Here is a 21,869-nt window from a genome sequence, read left to right as displayed (position 1 = left end):
GTACTTCCTATCATCGGCAGCTTTATCACTAGTAGCGCTCAGATGTTTTGATCAACAGGCCGTGCACTTGTGTGACAAAAGTAGCAAGTTTGGCTTTGCACCTTCCCAAAAATCCAGAAGTGGAAACTGCTGAGTGTTTGATCTTTGAGCTTTGAGCTTTACCAGTCGCTTTGTGTCAACGTGACCACGCAGCGCAACCGAAAACACGACATGAAACGATTTCCATGAAGTAGGTAACATCTGGGAGCAGAACAGGAGAAAAATACATTATTTGGCCACTTAAAAGAATGCTCTTTCCACCTCTCTTTCCTTATGTTGCTTGACAAGATTTGAGAATATTGCTTTATTTGCTCATAAAATGTTGGCATTTTGAGAGCGCTCCCTGTTGAAGCGTCAGGTTTTTAGAACCTCATAATCACATAACCTTTTATGGAAATATGACCACTTAAAAAATTGCTTTTGTTGATCCTCTTTCTGTGACACTTGACCTCTGACCCCCCCTTTTTAAATCCTTAAATTTTAGTTTATGTGCCATGAAAAATCAGTCGTGTATTTAAAACATTCCAGCGTGTCTGCCTCTGACTTATTGTGACCTGGAAAGACGGTAACTGGTCTCTTTCCAGGCTGTAACTGCAGTTATAAATTCATTGTGACTGTTCGATCCTGCTGCCCTTTTCCACATATGCCGTAACAGTTCAGAGAACAAGTTCAAAGTAAAATTCAATTTTCAGCAAATGTAATTTTCTTTTGGCACAATCCATTACATTTGACATTTACATCTTAAAATTGGATTACGCTTGTTTGTCTCTGTTTTTAATCATGGGTAAACGTTAGCTTCTCAATCACTAGGAATTTGATTTTTAAGTTTAAAAGAAAAGGCAGATAACATCACATCAAAACCTGGTCAGTGTTCTTCTCGGCATCCTTTTCTTTTTTTTCCTTGTGCCACCAAATACTGCTTTCCTTTGAAACATACCAGGTCTATTTTCAAAGGCCCTTTTCCAGCGACTGGAACATAACATCGATAGTTTTGTCTGCAGGGCGAGCTTCTTTCCAGTACACCTTTTGTTGCTTTCTGAAAACATAAGTCCCCTCCCCCTCTCATGCTCGGCTCCTTCAGGGGAATGAAGTAGATAATAGGACATTTCTTCACGATTTGGCTGGTTCAGTATTTGAAATGTCCCCGTATTGTAAGACCTTGACATCTAACACAGCGGCAACCCCGGGGTATGAGTCAAAGCAGCATTTGTTGCACTAATAGGTTTACTTTTGAGCTCGCATGTTTTCCCCTCGACTCTCGGGATGCCTTGCAAGAACAGAATCGAGGATGTTGACGGGAATTTTAACTTTTTGTTCGCAGCACCATTGTCCCATACAGTGTAGGTTACAATTTGAATGCCAGGGCAGGACGACCCTGTGTTTAAGCCTCTTTTCATCTCCCTCTGCTTCCACGGGGTCTTTGGTTTCTTATAAGACACATGGAGTAAGAGGGCGAAGGATTCTCGGCCTATTGTGGAAGACGTGAATGTGAGCACAACTTAGTCTGAAGCTCTTGGAGCGGTTCAAGATTTTCTGTGGCTCACAGAGGGTTAATTGTGAGTCAGAATGTATGGCTGTCACTCCAGCGGATGATTGACTGACATGCGCAACTACCTCAGTGTTTCTTTTTACTTTTTAGAGGCTGCTGGTTGTGATTGGCATTTCTTTTCCTAATCGGTTAGAGAGCACTTTAAGCACATTCATGCTTGAGCTATGAATTTTCATTTGATTTAAAAGAAGGAAAAAAAAAAGGCGGCAACATGTAGCCAAACATTTTTAAACAATGTGTCCAGTAACTAAACAAAGTTCGGGAATAATTTATAACCTCGAGTGATTGAAGAATAGCAGCAAAAAAGTGGAATTCAGCCACATTAAAGCTAAGAGACCCTTTTAAAAGAAACCATAGAAACTCAGTTCAAATGGGCGAGCCAGCTGGCCACTCAGCTTTGATTGACACATTGCCAGGGTGCTACAGAGGGGGCTGATGGACAAGTGGCATTTATGAGGCAATTACATGAAAGCTCATTCAGTGGAGCTCAGTTTAGTCAGAGACGGCTCCGAGTAGCAGAGCAAAGCTTGCCGACCAGTAGCTCCGAATTAATCCACGGAGGCCATGCCTGGCATTGTGAGACTGCTTCTGTTTGTAGCTCCACATATTTCCAGCATATTTATCAGCTCCCTCTTTATGCGACTCTTTATTCTGTGCTTGCTTTGTGTATGAATTCCATTAACAATTCTGCAGGGCTGAGCTTAAGAGTGTCAGGACTCGCATTGTTGGGGACAAATGTCATACCCGCACCCCTCACCCCCCCCACCCTCCAGCCACTTGGAGACAGCAGTGAAGCAACACTGGAATCAATGATTTTTTCATTTGCTGATGAATATGCAAGTCTTCTTATCTCCTAGCCCTTGCCCAATCCTCCTTTTTTCTACAGCTCCCGTTTCCCTCTATCCCTGTTTTTCATGATGTGCAGTGAGGGAGAGAGGCCAGCCACACCCCTTCGCTGAGTGGCACTCAAAGAGGAGAAGAAAAGGGGAAGAAAAAATCCGGCCTGGTACTTCCCCTAATGAGCAAATCAATGCATCTGTCCCTCAAGAGACGGAGAGAGTGAGAAAGAGAGAGAGGGAAGCTATTGGGACCCGAGAGACCAGGCCAAAACACTCACACAGAAGCAGTTACCTCAAGCTATGAATAGGAGTCTTTTTTAACTTAGCACAACAATATATCAGCCCAGACCCTCATTGAGCAGAGCTGTAATTAATTCAGCAGTTTGACCTACCCGCTAGCCTCTCGTTACCGTCGTTTGAGCTACGCTAATGGATGAACCTGGCTCATAGCTTGGGCTCTGTCTACCCACAACCCACAGCACTGGCATCTGAATATATTTCTCCGTGTTTTGCCAGGGGTTGTACTGTTCATCTTTTGGTCTTGGTCTAGCCATATGTAGTCCCACATTCAGCTGAGGTTAAAACCAGACCCCCTCTTTTAAAAGACACAGCATCATGGTAGAGTGCACCTGATGGTGGGATCTGGGATGGGTGGGTGAGGCAGAGAGGGGAAGGTGAGGGGCAGGGTAGGGGCAAACAGAGGATTCGTCTACACCCCCCCCCTCACCATTTGTTTTCATGCCTATGCTTTCACGAGTAAATGGGAAGGACCAGTGGCAGATTATTATTGGTCGTGTAGACAGTGGCAGCGGCAGGCGGGGCCCCGAAACAGGCTTTGTCTCAATCTGAGAATTTGTAGCAGTTCATGCCTTGATAATGAAGTTAAATGAAGCGAGGAAATGCTTGGTTGGCCATGGCCAAAACGCAGCACCCCTGATGTTCTCTTGGCAGTTTTGGCATGAGTCTATCCAGGACCGCAACATTGCAAACTGTAACTCTGTAAGGTGCAGTTGCTGATTTACAATCTGCAAACAATTTTCAGGGTGTGCAGTCAGATTTACTCGAGGATATGTCAGATTAATCCGCTTTACACCAATAAAAATTCGACGTATGTGCCATTTTCCCTACCAGATTGGAGCTATTGCTCTGCTTTCATCTTAGAGGCATTATTTTGCTCAAATAAGCGTGGCTAATCAAAATACGGTGATAAGCCTCGTTTCCACTCAGCACATGGTTTACATTACCTCTGTCTGCCTTTCCTGACACAATATATCAAAGTCTCAATCACTCAGGAGTTCTGCAGTCCTGACTTTGGCCTTAGAACTAACCTCATCTGTCACCCACATGTCATCAGGTAGATCATGGAGGAAAACAGTGGGTAAGATATATGTTTGAAGTTAATCGTGTGATGAATCCAGTGGAGAATTTGCATCTCCGAGGTGCCATCTGGAGGTCCTGGCTTTCCCACTGTCTCTCATTTTTTCTCATTTGGCCCTTCTGCCTGTTTTTTTTTTAAGTTAGAATTGTGTCTGAATTAAGCTAATGACGGAGGTTGATCACAGGTCAGCACTTTAAAACCAAACCACTTTAATTTAAGGATCATTCAGTTATTTATTTTTTTCCCTTACACTAAAGGGAAACATACTTTTTTCTTTTCTATTATCTATAATTGCAATCTTAGCGGAGGCTGCATTCCCTTTGATCTGATGGTAGGATAAGACCGTTAGTTTGTAGATGCAGTGATCCTGTCTCAAATCTGATAATGTTAACCACTTATCTTTGCAATCACTAATGAAAAGCTTACACCGAAAAAGCAAATAGCTGCATGCATGTAAATGTGGCAGCGTCTTCTATGATTAAAGCTTTCAATATCAAAATTGAGACCAAATGGCTTTCAGCGTAAAATGACAGTGCTCATTAAAAGATGTATTTCAAATGTTACAACACTTCAACTTCATTGTTTGCCACTAAAGTTGATGGCTTCTTAAAAAAAGATTGTATTATAAATCTCTGATTGTATTTCTTCTGTTCTTATGTTGCTGTTTTGACTCATTTTATGATTTTTTTTGTCTTTCTTAGATCTGGTTTGCATTCGTCAATGGCTTCTCTGGTCAGATTCTGTTTGAACGCTGGTGCATTGGCTTGTACAATGTGGTGAGTGTTTAGAAAAATGTGCCTCTATAGAGACCACTTTACTCCTCTACCTCTGTCCCCTCTTTGACACAGAACGTATTAGCTGTGGTGCCTCAAGCCTGATCCCTTTATTGCGTGACTATGTCATCAGCATCCTGAAAAAGTTCTCCTTTATTTATGACCCGTTGTCAAGCCCGTATTCCCTGTGTGCCCTAAACTATGTACTGAATGCGAAAGAACAACAGCTTCGCTTGCCCCAAAGAGTATAGTTAGTAAGAACAGCTACGTTTCAATGATAATAAGAATAGGAAGACTGGAGCAGAAAGAGAGCCGGCCGCTGATGTAGGGAGTCCCTCAGAGCGCCATAACAGGACCACTCCTAATGAACTCATATTTCATATCTGTCATGAATTAAGCAGGAGGGAAAAAAGTGCATCTGTAGTCTGAGGTTTAAGAGTATACTGTTAAGACCACAATGAGTCAATATGTAACTTTAAACTGTTTATAAAAATGAACTTGATTCAATCAACAAAAATGAATGAGAGAAGTGTGAAGTGAAGTTTCCCCACAATCCCAATCGGCCTCAAGCGCAAGTAATTTATGGCAGGTACAAACTGTCAAGTAAAGAGGAGATTTGAGCCCTGCCTTTTGCCCTGTTTCATAATAACCTCCCTTTGCCCCACACTCCCACACTTTGTAACCAGCGCTGTTTTGGTTGTGGGAAAAAGCTTCAGCCTTTTACTTTATCAAAAACTGAGGGAATTCCGTTGGCTCAGTGGGAGTCTGTTAGAGGCAGTGGGCTGAATCTGCCCCTCAAAGGAGGTCTTCCTCAGCCTGCCTCTGAATAAGAAAAGAAGCCAGTGGAGCATGTCCTGTAGCCCACTGGTTCTGCCGACTGAGGCCTGAAGACTCCCACTCCAGATGGGCCTGGAGGGAACTCACACCAACTGAATCACTTGAGCTACACAAATACCATCCTTCTTCTCTCAGCAGCTGCTATACAGAACATTACAACATCACCAAGAAATGATGCTTTAAATACCTGCTTCTCAGTCAAGAAGACCGCAGATGCTCATTGGAGATGGTTTTTGCATATGAACAGACTTAAAGCATGACAAATCAAAATAAGAAGGTCAGCCAGTCTTCAGTGAAATAAAATTAAGAATGGAGCAAGTGGAGAACAAAATGAAACAAAGCTTTGACAGGATGTTGGAGTTGGAGGTTAGATTTACCGTGGCAGCTTTAAAAGGAGATATTTTTAGCAAACTCATATTATTTCATATCAGATTTATCACTGTGTGTTTGTGCACGTCTGCGGATGTGTGTGTTTTTTATTTTTTATTTTTGTAGATCTTCACTGCCTTGCCTCCTCTCACTCTGGGAATATTTGAGCGCTCCTGCAGGAAAGAGAATATGCTGAAATACCCAGAGCTCTACAAAACCTCCCAGAATGCCATGGGCTTTAATACCAAGGTAATTTGATCCTCTTATCACATGTATGTTATCTATGTGGATGTTTCCTGTAACACATAAACAGATTTCAGTACTTTTAGATTATTTATTTTTCTCAGTTTGATCTTCATTGCAGTCCTAAGTATAAGTATCATGTTTTGTGAATATATTTCATGTAAAGTCTTAACAGTATGTAGGTATAACAGTATTTTCCCATAGACGTAGTATGTCATTAATACTGTTAGCTTTACTGACATGCTTCAACAGCCCAGTATCAGTAACAGCCATTTCTTTAATTCTGCTCAAATTAAGCGACAACAACAACAACAAAAAACTTATACTAAAGTATGTTATGTTCCTTTTTTATTGTACCTTTTATGATTGGGAATTAATTTTGTTCTCCACTAAATTAAAAGGTTAAAAGTCCCAGTAATTAAATCACATTAATAACAGGACAGCGATCTGTTGTGTTGACGTCTCAGTGACCTGGCAGCTGCAGTTTGTGGGTATCCAGTCGTAGCCTGGTTTGGCCTGGCTTGACCTGTTCTGTCTGGTTGCGGGGGCTGTCTGTTAGCTTCCCCCTTCAACTGGTAATAAAGTTGTCTCTTCCTTTCTCCATGCTGAGCCAGAGACTCCTGGACCCTCCTCACAGGCGTGGTGACCTGGTTAGCACCACATGGAGGTGGATTAAAAGCAGATTGGCCATGGTGGTCACGGGCATGGAAGGTCAGATCTGTTGGGAGATGGCAGCAGAAAGAATCGCAGAAAAGGAGGGAATAGAGAGAGTGTGCTGTCACTGTGTAATGGCATTTGTCGCAGAAAATTATGCAATTTGTTTAAGTGAGGTGTTTTTTTTGTTCTCTTAGAAGCCTATCAGATCGCATTTAACCCACACAATACCAGACTGCACGTATCAGATGACGTTGGTCTGATCCCTAGTTCGAGAAATACTCACTTCTGTTTTTAAAAAAGCCATTTTAAAATGCGTCCTAATGAACATGAGCGTTTAGCTCATTTGTTCTGATTTGTGATGAATTGTTACAGATAATAAATAAAATAGATAAAATTTAAATGTAGCATCTGATCCTACTATTAAAAAAACAGCTGGTTAGTCCATAGGAGGCTCTAGTATATTAGCATGTTTTCATATCTTACCAACTTTTAATATTACACCTAACAGCTGGATCGCCAGTCTGCTCTGCATGATATCAGAGTACAAATACACAGGAAGAGGTTGCTTACCAAGTATAACAAGTATACCTTAGTACTTGTCTTGCATGTAGTTTCTATTTTTTTTCAAGAACACATGTAAAGGATAAAGTTGCTTTGATAACACATTCGTTTTAAAATATCTGACACTTACTGACACAGGCAGATACATCCATCTGTCACTGACTCCATGATTACTTTGACTCACTGGTTATAACTGGCACTAACAACACCTTCTACTTTATCTTTGGCACAATTTGTACTTCTAAGAATGTAAATTTTTCTAGCATATTAAATTATAACCTTTCAGAAGTTTGTTTCTTAGCTACACACTTAAAAGTGACAGAAGGCAGCGTTAAGATTGAAAAGTCTCGTAAAGTTGTAGCTTTGAACCTTGTGTTTTTTTAATATACATGATATGATTAATCAGTAAGTATCTTTAGAGCAGCTGTTGCACACAATTAGCCTTCGTTTAATTAAGAAAAACATATCGTGAACATTAGGTGTAGCCCTGCTAATGTCACACATTTTTAATACAGCAAAAAGCTTTTCCCAACAGTGTTAAATATATATATAACATTTAAAGACTGTAATGTCACAGTTGATAAATTGGCATAACAGTAGTAAGTGGATGTATGCTGACTATCTAAATGAAATGGAAAAAATAGAAGGTCATTTCACAGAAAAACAAATAGACTAAATGTGAACTAAGTGCCCTGTGTTCTTTGCAGATCACTTCAAATTTTTGCAAGATTTTATGATTCACAATTGTTTTATTATTAATCATACTTTAATGATTTATGACCACAGCGGCTTCATAAATCGTATGAAATTTTCTGTGAATCCTGTTGTATGATGGATTTCCCTTTAATTAGCTTTTTGCGAAGACTTCATTAAGTTTTTGGTGCCAAAAAAAGGAATCATAAAAAATATTCATGTGATAGTTAGAAGCAAATGAACCTCCATTTTTGTTTGGGCCACATTTTCCAAGACTCATAAATGATGACTTGGCCAGGTCAGCAGGTTGTTTTTGCTGGCTTGTCCACTCTATTCCCGAGATATTTTCCTTGCAGCTGGCCTGAGGCGAGGCGAGAAAATCCAGCAGGAATTTGGCCCCTCGAAGCCTGTCTTTCTGCTCGCCTGGCTCTTTTGTACACAACAGATACTGTCTTTGTGAATTAAAGCTGTTTGTGTTGAGGTGCGAGAAGGGAGAGACGGAGGGTGTTAGAAACTTAAGGCGTGGCTTCAGCTGTGTCGCTCATTCACTTTTAATTACAAATTCTAGACACCTAAACCGCCCTAATAAACCATGTTCCCCTTCATGTGGCCTTGGTGATCACAGCAGTTTACCAGAAGCTATCACCTCCTACATAGCACCATTACTTCTCTTGCATACAGTTTTCCTCAAAACTGAAACAGGAAGCGTGGGAGCAACTCCGGAAATATTTGGCTCGATATTAATTACTGGCCTTCGTGTGGTTTAGGTCCCTTTTTTTTTTTTGTTTTTGGCAATTAGGAGTTTGACAAAGGGCCGAATATTTGCAGGACAGACGAGGTATTCATTCGGAGCGTATTCTTGTCCCAGCAACTTGCTGGGTAACAAGAAAGAAAAGAGCCTTGTGGCTGGAGGGGCGAAAGGGAGGATCCTACTGTGACAAATGATTATGAGCATTTATTGATTTCATTAGCATTCATTATTGTAGAGCGGAAACTGGGGCTGGTTTACACTCCCACAGAGTTTGGGATTGAGATAGCTGGGGAGGAGGCTGGTAGAGAGCTGAGCCTGCCAGTGGGAGGCTAATTGGCGTAAACATGTGATTGTAACATTGGTGATAATTTAATACACATTTGACCACAGAGATAGAGGAGTGGGGGTTTGCTTTGGCTGGCCCTCACTCAGTGTATTGGGTTTTGTGTACACAGTGGGAGAGTGAGGTAATCCAGGATTGGGGGTGGCTGCTAAAGGACTTAGTTGGTTGATAGGAAAGATGAGGAGGTTGTGCTACAGGGACCAAAAACAAGCCCATAGCGTAGATTAGAGCAGTTCCTTCACTGTGCCCATTCATTTTCCAGCCAGATGATGTCAAGTAACCCTACACAGTAAAATAGTGCGAATAGCTGTTCTGAAGACCACAACATACAGAAAGTGAGTTTTCAGGATGTGTAATTCATCTTGTATAAGTAGTGTTTAATATTTCACTGACAGGTTTGCTGAAGTTGTTGAAAAGTGATATTAAGAAAGCGAGCCTCTAACTTGCCAGTGATTTAAAAACAAGCCAAATACTAAAACGTGATGCTTCCCCCCCCCCCCCCGTTTGCTTTTGATTTTTTTTAATGCCCTGCTCCATCTGCCCTTTAATCTCGACAAATTTTCTCAGAATTCACACCAGCGTCTGTGTTAGCACAGCGGGGGAAAGGCGGCACAAATATGGAGTGTTTTTTGGCAGAAAGGATTTTCACGGCTGTTTCATGGTACATCACCCATTAGTGTTTTGTTTGGCCATCGCGTAGCATAATGTAAATTTGAAGCAACGCGGTTTTGGAGAGAGAGAGAGAGACAGTATCGATGTAAACGATTCAAGTCTACATGCTTTCGTAGACAGACGCACACGCAGACTGCGGTCCACGGTTTTCCAGCAGGCTCTTAATAATTACCATGAAAACAGTTTAATCTCTGTCAGGCCTGTCAGTCTCCCTGTGTGTGTTTCTAGATTTATTTTTGCTTTTTTAAACTCTCCTGTCATTTATTACTACACCAGTTAAAATCCTCACATGAAAGGGCCGAAGCCTAATGAAATATAATGAGAGGAAACCCTCACACTGGCAGCTCATACGTTAATGTTATACAGTGTTTGTGTTGTTGAGATGAGTATGTGTATTTTTCTTACACCCACTGATTCTTTTTGTTTTAATTTATTCTTGACTACAGGGAAAATGTGCAAACTTGTATTACCTTTAACTACCCATGAACACATTCAGCAACCTCTTTCTCCCCCACAACACACACAGAGGATATACAACGTGTCTGTCAGCGGGGTGGCCATTCAGCATGGAGGCCCCGACAAAACCGCCACTTAGCCTAGCGCCTGGCTGGCACAAAGGGCCCAGGTCAGGGGTCACTTGGAAAGCTGGAGCTCCCAACACCCTTTTCTCATGCTTTTTTTCCACTCTCTCTCCCTCTCACCCTCTCTTATTGGAATCTCTTGCTGTCCAACCTCCCCCCTCCCCTGTCCTCCCCCTCCTATACATCCTTTCCCTCCATCCCTCTTTCCTCTTTTTTGCAGGTCTTCTGGGCCCATTGTCTGAACGGCCTCTTCCACTCCGTCATCCTCTTCTGGTTCCCCCTTAAAGCCTTCCAGCATGGTAAGTAGCTCCCAGAGACTCCTCCACGGCTCTCGGTGGACCTGGCGCATAAATAAGGAGGACAGTCAAAGACACGTATTTTGTCTTAATTAGTTCTCTTTTCAACCATCCAGTCATGAATTGCAAACATGTGTGTGCTCCAGTCCGAGGGACACGCAATAACAAGCCCATGTTCATGTTTGCCCTAATGACTGCTGAAATGCTTTAGCGTGCAGTTATTGGCACTTACTTAGCTTTGATAGATAACATAGACCCAATCTTTTCAGATGCTTTCTCTGTGGCCAAAATGATGTTTTTATTCAAACAGAGAGCTTTGTGAGTGCAAATAACTTTATTGATCCATAGAAGGTCAATTGTGCATGTTTGGCACGTTGAGATGGTCTCTGTGTGTGTGTGGGTGTATGTGCAGAGAGAATAGGGATCTTTGAGCCGGTAAGTCTTGGCTGGCTGGAGCTAAGGACCACACAAGCTTGGGCCTGCTCTCCAAACAAAAGGCGCCAAGCCCCTTCACTGTGACTGACAGGCTGTCAGCAAAGCCTCAGCACACACAAGACATGTGACCAGCCGGAAGTAAAGGGAAAGGGAGCCTCTCTTTCTTTACTGGCAGTTGCACACTGTTGATATTTTAGCTAGAGCCCAGACCCACTTGGGCAGTATGAAGCAATATGTCTGTGTGACTCACAGCTTATTTCAGTCTTATTAATTTAGGAAGTTATAAGAAAAGCATCAGATTCCTTTTTAATGGCAGAATTAATTAAAATGTTGCCAGAAAAATAATTTTACTCTCTCTTTCAGCACTAAATTAGCCAGAACTTTTCGTTTTTGAATATGATTAATGGACACCAATTCTGCTTTTCACTCTTCCTGATGGATTTACATACACATACTGCCTTGAAATTAACATTCCAGGCTCTCTCAAAGGACAGTAATGGAAGCAGCATTTGACTGTGGTTTCTACTTTTAGTTCCCTGCTCCACTCCAAGCACTTTATGACAAAATTCACATTGATGTACCTAAAGTATTACCCTATGTGAAACCTAAGAGCTGAAGAAGGACAGCATAAAAGCCTCTGCTGCTGATTCCCTTCACAGATACAGTTTTTGGCAATGGAAGAACTCCGGACTATCTCCTCTTAGGCAACATGGTTTACACGGTAAGTGCACCGGTCTTCTTCCCTGGCAGTGTTTCTGCTGTGTTACAGACATCGGGTGTGTGAGCCAAGTGCTCTTAAATGCCAGCGAATAAACATCAGCTATATTTCCTTGTCTTCTTCTTTTCAATTGTCTGATGATCTTTTCCAGTTTAGTTTTTTCCAGTAAAATGCTTTCTTATTGCGAATTCAGGTATGTGTGATGAACTTCACATGATCCTCTTTGCTGAACGAACATGTGGTTTGTGTCTCCGCAGTTTGTCGTCATCACAGTTTGTCTTAAAGCCGGCCTTGAAACCTCGTCTTGGACCATGGTAAGTTGAGTCCTCTCTTCTCTTTTGCTATGCTTCTGTTATCTCTTTTCACTTTTATGTGGCCGCTGATACCTGTGACAAATTTTACATCCTCTTCTTATCGCTAAATCCCTTTATGGTATGTTCTCGCTAGGCTTGCAAATGTAAACCAAGTGAAATGTATGGTGCCTCTTTTAAGTTACCGGAGAGCATTCAGTGTTTTAAGCCCAAGGAAGCGTGATTAAAATGGCTCGAGTAAATTGTAGCAGTGCTCAAATCACAAAACCTTTTGTGATACTTACTGTCCTCTGGTTGCTCCTAACAGTTCAGTCACATCGCCATCTGGGGAAGCATCGGCCTGTGGGTGGTGTTTTTCGCTATCTATTCCTCCTTGTGGCCCCTCATCCCTCTGGCACCTGACATGTCAGGCGAGGTAAACACACATGCCGGCATGCACACATACACAAGCTTCTCCCAGTCCCAAAAGAAACTGCTGATATAATCATCTATTATAGACACATCTGTAGCTCCTTATGATTCATTTTCTGTAGAAAGGAGCTGGTGGGAAAACCTTAAAAAAGATCTTTGTAAGTAGAGCCAGAGGAGTGTAAACTGTCAGACCTCTGGCTTGTGTTGCCTAATGACTTAATTGGGCCAATTTGCCTTGTGTTTGTGTTAAAATTTCTCCCTCAGCTCTGAGTATCCACAGGTGAAACTAAAACAGTGAGGCAGTCTAGAAGCTAAGCAAAGAGAGATACGGGTGACTGATAGCCTAAAAATGTACCCGACAATCATTCAACCCCTTAAACATCAATCAGATCCGTCCTATTATCCTTTCACTCATTTTCTTTTGTGTTGGATGCTCGTATTGAACATCACTATGAGACAAAGGCTTAAGGCTGCTTTAGCCATCAGGTTTCATTCAGTGTTTCTCTGCTCTTGGATATCAAAGATGTCAAAGAGCTCTGGCTGTGGTTTCAGCAGATACACCTGCGGTTAAAACCTTCTGTTTATGTGGGGCAACAACTTGGAAGTAAGTTGTCTTAAAGACAGAGGAGATAAAATTGCTTTTTGTCAGACAGAGAAAGAAATGAGGGACTACACCAAGGCCCAGAAAAGTTTTAATTATTCAAATATTTTCTTTACTTTTTTCCTTTTAGGATCCGGTATTTACGTGTGAATGTAACTAATGTAACTGTCACCACAGGTGGTTAATGGGAACCTATTAAACAGGTGAAATTTCCCAGTACACTCTGGGCAGGAGACTGAGGCATCTTTTCATTGCGTAACAATAACACGGCAGGAAACCATTCAAAGAAAAGAGCTGCCTGCAGCAGAGGAAAATAACATCTTACAATAAATGTTGTCTTTGCAGAGGCGCTGTGTGTAGAGATCCCTCTACAATTCACCTAATGTGAAACTATTCCTTAAAAACAAAAGTGGGTTTTAGTCTTGTTGACAAGTAAGAAAAACTTGGGGTTTTATTACTTAAACAAAACTTTATTAGTCCTGTGTGCCCAATTTGAGATGAATACTTTATGCATCTGAGGCCTCAGCTAACATGTAAAATGTAACACATTTCATCACTGTTTGATTATTTGTGGGCATTTCAGACCACTTGAGATTTTTCAGGGAAATGTTAAATGTAGAAATAAAAGGAAGAAAAATGGCTTGTGAAACTCAGTCCAGGTATATTTTATGTGGACATCTCTGAGTTAGTGGATTAAAATCCTCTGAACATATTGTCTCATAATAAACAGCTACAGTGTACTGCCTTATGTGAAGCTGAATTTAAATAGAAGTGAAAAATATCTGTGCACAGTTATATTTTGGTAAATTACCATGAACTTCAGAAATGGCAGGCTGTGTCTGCCTGAGGAGAAAAACCTTATTTTTTGTTTCTCAGATTGAGGATTGGGTCTTTTTTCATATATTATTGCTCAGTAAATTATTATTTTTGGAAAGAGTTTGACATTTAATTAAATGGTGAAAATGAGTAACATCTGTTAGATATAATAATACAGCCAACAGACAGTTGGCTTAGTCTAGCAATAAGACTGGTTGCAGGCTGCAGTTTTGTTTGCCAGTAACAGAATCCACCTACTAGCACCTATAAAGCTCACTGATTAACACAATATGTCCTGTTTGTTTAATCAGTATAAAATCCAAACACGTCTCTTTTTTTTTTTTTTACAGAGGGTACGTGCTTAATGTTATTTTGGCTCACAGAGCAATAATCCTGCACATATGAAAGCAGTAAAATATTATTTTTACACTTTGGTTTTTGTACAGATCAAACAAATGAGATATAGCATGTTAAGTGGTGTTTTTTGGATAGCCCCTGCTTCCAGTCTCTATATTTAGCCAGATTAACCTCCGGCTTGTGTACATTCATATATACCACAGAGATATAAGAATGGTATCAATCTTCTCTTCAAACATTCTGCCAGAAAGCAGAGTATTTTTCCCAAAATGTCAAGCAATCCCTGTAAGAGCTACAATTTTGAGTCAAATGTCCTTCATCTCTGATCAGTTCTGTTGGGTAGATGATTGCAGGTTTTGCTTTTGGAAAGGAAGGTCTCTGTGGCAGATTTTCTTTGTTAACCTTTGGACTGAAGAAAGAATTTTTATGTTGCATCTAGTTGCATGTAGTATTCTCATCTGACAGAGGTTTTACCACTGCAACAGTACAATGGCGTACAATAACTCTACATGTTTTGGGTACTTGTTTGTGCGTGACACAGTAAATAACATAAGTAGGTACACATGTACAGAAATGCTGACTGCTTTACCCTCACTGGGCTCAGTGTACTACTCACTCAGTAGTACACACACACACACACACACACACACACACACACACACACACACACACACACACACACACACACACAGAGGGAGTAGGTATATTAGCTTAATTCTGTCCCCTGTCTGTGAAGCCTGCTGCTTTCATCCATACCCTGCAGCACTTGACTGAAGACAGTAATGGTGTCCTCTGGGTAGTGGGTAACTCTATGCCCAGCCCTAACTCAGGGATGCCAGTATATCATCAAACAGGGACACATCTCTGAAACTCGAGAAGGAATCAGAGACACAGGCACCACTTCCAAGACCTTGTAGCCTCTGAAGAGTAGGATTATTCACAACCCTGATGAAGCCCCGCATATTTCACCATAGCCTCCCTAATGTGTACTTGAATGTAAAAAGAAGAAGAAGAAAAAAGCACTCTCTGTCCTTTATATCTACTTTCTTTTATGCTCTCGGCTTTTTCCTGCGTTCTCCTTTTGTTCACCCCACCCCATCTCTGCCAGCTGAAAAACTGCCCGAGGCCCTACAGCATAACAGACACCAGAACTCCCTTCCCCTTCCACTCCTGCCTCGGCTCTCACACACAACCCAGCTCACCACCTTTAACATGTTAAGCAGCACTCGGCTTCACAAGAACCCATTCATCAATGTCAGGCAAAATATTCTTTGGACGTGCGACCGGGCAGGTGCCGGATCAATCGTCCAAACACCATGAAACAGCTTGTATGGTTTTCACAGGTACTCCCTGAGAATGGCTTTGTCCCAAATGATCACCTCACAGAAGTCTGAAACAAATATCAAAAGAAAATGTCAGATTATTCTGTTCAGGCAGCGTAATCTGCCACACTAAGCGGCTTAGCTGCACCTCAGGAGATGTCTCTTGCACACTCTGTCGCACTGACCTGTTGCCTGTTGGCATGCCTGTGCTATCAATGCAGCTGTCTCCCTGCACAGTTTATCCCCCTCTCTCTGCTCACACCTGTGCTGTTTTCCAATTTCTGCTGCAAGCTGCAGCGAAGCATCTAACACTCAGTCAGACTCAAGTGCTTGTCATCAGCATATGGATTTTACACTGCAACGGATTCTTCACAGTTTCTGCTCAGAGATAAGATTCTTTTTCCTTTTCAAAAAGGAATAGCTTTGCAAAGATGTTTGTTGATGTGTAGCAGGCCAGGAATACACAGGGCTTTCTGTGACAGCCTGTGTGACATGGACAAGAATGAAAACAATTTCTAGAGAAACCGATCCGCTTAGTGACTATTATGTATGGTTTTTATTCAGGACTGCTTTTATTTAGTTTAACTTTAGTTAAGAGTTTGGCAGTTGAAACTCTTCTACCAAACCACTACATTGCTCCTGTCTTCAGTCGTCTGTTAGCCACTTTATTCCTCCTCAGAGTATGCCTCCTGAAATATCTGCTCTATTTTGAAGCAGTGAAGCAACTTGTAAACAGAAAATATTAATGCAGTAATGGAGGAAAATGGAAGAGCTGCAAGAGTTCAAGCTATCAGTAAATGTGAATCAGTGTCATTTATCTAAACTATGCTCCATAAAATGCGCATCACAGTGCTGCTTGCATCCCAGCAAGAAGGTCGTGGGTTTGAATTGGGAACTTTCTTCGGATTTGTCTGTGTGGGATCTCTCTGGGTACCAAACACATTCACTTTAGGTCAAATTGGTGACTCTAAATTGGCCATAGGTGTGAATGTGTCAGCGGTTGTCTGTTACTCTGTGGTAGCTCTGCAATAGGTTTGCAGTCTCTGTGACAGCTGTGAATCGGATAAGTGGAAGAAAATGGACGGATGGATGGTTGGATGTCATATTAAAAACACAAACATGGATTTTTTAAAAAAAATCAGTTATTTATTTTTAGTAGCTTTAAAAAGTGCTTACTGCTTTCATAAACGACAGTACCAGTAACTTGGCACATTTTACTCTGTCATTGTATTTTGGGCTTTATGCATTTGAACTTGCAGGGAATCACTCATATCTGCTTATTTCAGCATAGGGTAGAGGAAAAAACCCTACCTCAGCGAAAGCTGAAACCTGTCTGAAACCGCTAATCCATCATCTGTCATATTTAGCTTTCAGTTACAGTTGTTTATTATTGTTTGTACCATACCTGAAAAGGAATTGAAGATTTGAGTGTTCACTGCCAAATTTCCTCCACACGCCAAAAGTCCTGCCTGTGATGAATGCTCTTGTCTGTGAAATAAAAGTCCTAATGAGCTTTTCTTTACAAAACAAACACACAACAGTGCAAGGAAACACGGCAGGTTATCAGATCTGACTGCAAAGTCTGTTCACAGATTAGAATTATTGTCACAATCCCCCCAAAACCTGTCCTATAATTGGTATATCTTCCTGACTATTTAACTTTTTTGAAATATTAGAAATATTATTCCACATCGTTGAGGTTGCCTTTGTCCCTTAATTCTTATAATCCTCCTTCAAGACTGAAGAGTGTTCTTGTCTAATGATTGACAAGCACCACAACACACATTTAGTGTAATTACCTAATTAAATGTACAGTAAGAGTAAAGAGAACAGTTTTATTATTAATGCCACATGTGGAGTTGGCTGTGAGACTGCTGACTTGTGTTTATAAAAGTCATAAGTTATATATTTCTCTGTTTTTCTTGCTGTCTTTATTAAGCAACACAAAAATAACATGGAGTCGATGAAAAATACAACAGAGGAAGTTGTTTGTTTTCCATATTCTGCATTTTTTTGGGTGGGTTTGTGTCTCTGCTGATGACATATGTAGAAGTAGTGGACTTTTCTTGTCTTACTAAGGCTCCCTGTTCGCCGTTTTATTGGCTTTGTTGGCCGATTTTTGTGTTTCATACCCTTCTGTTATCTGATTGCTAGCTATGCTTCCATAACAAGTCTGAACTTTGTATTTGCACAAGAAAGGCCGCTGAGGGTTGAAACCACACTTGGCCAAATATATACTTTCATCTTCAATTTCCCTTCTCTCCTTGAAGCCGACATGTACATTGGTGTCCAGTCAAGCCAGTTGAGGGAAAAAACATAGATGCAGACTGAAGTCGAAGACAGGATGTAGCATATTAGTCTAACCCGTCTCCTCTCAGCCTACCTAAAAGCAAAAAAAAAAAAGAGAGAAAGTTAAACACAGAAGCTCTGTGTACTCAAACAGCCACTGTCTGAATATTAGCATCTCTTGGATGCAGCTGCTAAGTGTTATGAAGTTGCCTTTTCACAGTCTTGTTTGCAGAATCCAGAGCATATCTTGGGCCTGTGGAGTGAATAGTGGAGCAGTGGACAAACTCAGCTCACATTTACCATTACAATGGCAGGTATTAGCATAATTCAAGCTACTGAGACTATGGGCTTTCTTAGGCATGAGCACCTGGCTGCTCATGCCTAGGATCAAGGATCAAGTCTTAATGGAAAAACAATCCTAAAATACTTTTGAGTTTTCCCTTGAAGCTTTTTTCTGAAGTTAAAGGATTTACGTCTTTCAATAAAGTTACATTTTTGATGTTCTGTATGTTTAAACTTTTATTTAAACCAGGTAGATTTGCAGATCACAAATTACTTTTTTTCTTGGAACCTCTTCATTCAGATTCCACCTTGATAAACAGACACAGCTCTGATTTTGTTCACTGGCCCCTGATCAGCTTTGTAGGGGCAGATTTTTAACTGCTTTTTACTATTCATCACACTGGTTTTGCATGATGCACAGTCCAAAATAATCCTTAATTATGTTGTAATGGGCATTAATAAAGCCCCTCAAACAAGCTGCTTTATCTCCTCTGCCTTTTAAGGACACCCTTCAGTCAAGTTTGTTTTGATTTGCTGCCCGTTATAAACAGGTCATCAACACTGTCCAAAAGTAGGAAAAAACAGCGTTTTAATTCTCTGGCTACTTCTCTTACCGCCATACCGTCACCAAATTGTCACATTTGGATTCAGTAGAAATGCTGATTAGCACATTCAATGGGTTTATACACTTAAGCTGTGTCCACATTGGAAGTAATTAACAGCGAAAGACGACCAGAGGCTGTAGAAACTTTGTGAATTCATTAACTTAAGTCAACTAAGTGCAAAATAACTGCTGGTGACGTAAAGTGGGCGGGACAAGAGAGAAACTTCTACCAGTGTGAGTACAGGATACTGCTAACTGATATATTAGTGGATAGAAGATACAACATAGGGTTACCAAATGAACCAGATCCGGCAATATCTCCAAGCGACCAGCCGTCAGCTTTAAAGAGAAGCACGATGAGTGAATTGCTTCCAGTACGGATGGCCTAGGACAGTGGTTCCCAAACTTTTTTTGCTAGGCCCCCCTTCATTTTACAAGAAAAATGTTCGCCACATACCCATATTTTGCTCCATTGTGTATTTCACACCTCCAACATTTAGCAAACAATTAAGCAAATACAAGTAAACTGCAATAAATTACAGGTAGTAATAAAATAAACTACTAACTCTTTTATGCTACGTCCACACCTACACGGGTATTTTTGAAAACGCAGCTGTTTCTATGCGTTTGGACCTTTCGTCCACGCGCAAACGGCGTTTCGAATCACCGAAAACGGAGATTTTTTAAAACCATTACAGAATGGCAGATAGAGACACAGTACTGTTACTGTTAATCTGACTATCTGCAGTTTTTACACGCTTACATATACACACGCAGTTACTGTCCCTCCATTTACAAAGGCAGAGGCGTCACGGTGTAATTATTTTACGTGTAGTTGTTTTTTTCCTGTGTAATAATATTCAACATTGCTATCAATAAATGCCTGTCTGTGCAAAATGGGTTCAAAAACATAAACAGCTGTGGGATACTGTTTGTCTGTGATTTAGACAGGGGGAACAAATCGTGGCAGGATCAGCCTGATATTATTTGTATCCCACTGTAACTTTACTGTATAAAGTGCTAACATCTCCAAAATGTCAGGAGTAGTTAGTCATTACAACAAGTGTTTGTGAACTAAAAATCAAGAATGTGGGATACTGTTTGTCCGTGAGTTGAAGAGGCCAGCGCTGCTCCCAACTCAGGGAAAACCAATTCTGCAGGGGAGACCTACCTTGGTACTTGTGCAGGTGAAACCAAAGGGAAGATATGCTTCACCATATTTTCTAGTCTTTGGCTTAGAATGAAGTTGGGTTGGAAACATATTCAGCGATTCTTCATCTCCTGCTTTGCGTTTGTGTGGGCGCCCCGTGTTAGCAGTCTCCAAGCGTTTTTTTTTTTTTTCTCCTTTTCATACCGCGCCCCCCCCCCGCAATGGCTCTGCGCCCCCCCCCCCCCCCCCAGGGGGTGGGCCCCACACTTTGGGAAGGTCTGGCCTAGGAGAAAATTCTGACAGTGTGAGAAGGATGAGTTAGGATGACCATCTCATTGCAACTGGTGCAACAACCAATTTCTAACCCACTATTAGGAATGTAGCATGAATTTATCAACCCAACACTGGCGCCATTGCTGAAACCAAAATAGACCCAAATAGATTTCATGGACTAGAGGTAAAACATGCAAAATATATTGTTGTTGCGCTGTTTCAGCAGACACCCTGTTGTATGATTGCCCTCTGTCTATTACCATGACTGGACCACAAGGACATAACCTAAAAAGAAAGAGCAGAGGAAATGCAAACGTGCCACGTAGCATATGATTCACTGCATATTTATCATATAAGGCTGAATACCTCAAACCAAGTTTGACACAGTGTGGCTCAAAGTAAATAACAGCAGTGTTTGCACTGCTCAGCATTTTGTGTGTGTCAACATATGTGTGTGTATGATTGCTTCTGTGTGTCTAGTCTGGCGTTTAGTCTGTCTGTGTGTGGGTGTGTGGCCACGAGGGGGTCAATGCCTGTTAAAACACACCCTTCCATGCCAGCAGACACTACTGTCTGTCCAGCCAGACAAGTTTATTAGTTTGTCCTAAAAATACAGCTCTGCTCCCCGGACCTCTCTCACCCTGTCCAGCTCCCAGGGGGCCCCTGGAATGAGACATTGCTAGCATCTACCAACTCTGATGGCCCCGCTTGTAGTATTGGAGCCTTTCCAGATGCCTGAAGGCAAACATTTGTTGTTTGCAACTGGTCAGATCTGTTTGGATTTTTAAAATTTGGTGCAAAAATAACAAACTGAGAATGATTAATGCTGTTTGTTTAGGTCTGGCATTGCTATGTTGCTTTCTCAGAATGCAGTAGAAATTATTATATCAAATGTCATTATCAGAATAATTGAATTTTAGGGTAAACTTGAGATTGGAAGCATAAGGCCTTTGTATGTATACATTGCTCAAATTTAAATACGGAGAAGTATAAATATTGTTCGGTTTGAGAAAGACTAAAAGGTTTATTTTTATAAACTCTTTGATTTAATAGCTGAATACGTCTCAGGACAGCTTAAACACCCCCATCAAAAGGCACGATACAGCGGATGAAAACAAAAATAATTAAACTGATTTAACACAAAAAAAACTGTAAATGTTTCCACCGGGGGTGCGTAATTTCAAAATTGATGTGAAAATATCTCGTGCTTCACAGCAATTTTCCCTCATCTTGTGCATTTTCAGCCTCCAGGTGACACAGAAAAGCTCTATTCATCCGTGTCCCATCTCAAACTGAAGGGGGAAAAAAAAAACATTTTTGATTTCCTGTCATTTGGGGTTTCCTCTCCCCCAGTGTTTTGTCAGACATCAAAGTCAATTTGCAGGTAATGGCGAACAGATTAGCTAATTTGAGCAAACCTGAGCGCTTTGATAGTTCTGACACTGATCGGTGTGTATGTGTGTGTATGTGTGTGCGTGCCTGTGCATCCTTAGGGCCATGTCTGTGTCATGTTACAGGAAGGACACTGTCGAGGGGGCCTTAGCAGTTTAAACAAGCGGCGCATTACAATGCAAGGACTGCCAGTTTTGCAGTTTGACATGTAATGACAGATAGTTTCACTGCAGTGGGCCAAAGCAAACATCATCCTCACACTCATAGCTTAAAGGTTGTTGCCCCCACCAGAACGACCCACTGCCTTCCCGGGACCCTGGACACAAA

At 41.3% G+C, this 21,869-nt stretch overlaps 1 protein-coding gene across 4 annotated transcripts in view; it reads left to right on the top strand.

Annotated features, from left to right (window-relative positions):
- atp8a1 (ATPase phospholipid transporting 8A1) overlaps positions 1–21,869 on the top strand; it is a 116,199-nt gene that overhangs the window by 84,057 nt on the left and 10,273 nt on the right. For all 4 annotated transcript variants that reach the window (XM_084951842.1, XM_084951832.1, XM_084951852.1 and 1 more), the window contains 6 exons: positions 4,507–4,581; positions 5,911–6,033; positions 10,506–10,584; positions 11,676–11,737; positions 11,992–12,048; positions 12,353–12,460. In XM_084951842.1, the coding sequence (XP_084807968.1) occupies positions 4,507–4,581; positions 5,911–6,033; positions 10,506–10,584; positions 11,676–11,737; positions 11,992–12,048; positions 12,353–12,460 (504 nt within the window). The remainder of the gene's footprint in view (positions 1–4,506; positions 4,582–5,910; positions 6,034–10,505; positions 10,585–11,675; positions 11,738–11,991; positions 12,049–12,352; positions 12,461–21,869) is intronic.

Source organism: Perissodus microlepis, chromosome 2, assembly GCF_051167445.1.
Source record: "Perissodus microlepis isolate ML-2025 ecotype Zambia chromosome 2, ASM5116744v1, whole genome shotgun sequence".
In the NCBI taxonomy this organism is placed as follows: domain Eukaryota; kingdom Metazoa; phylum Chordata; class Actinopteri; order Cichliformes; family Cichlidae; genus Perissodus; species Perissodus microlepis.
This window is presented reverse-complemented; position numbering and strand designations above follow the sequence as displayed.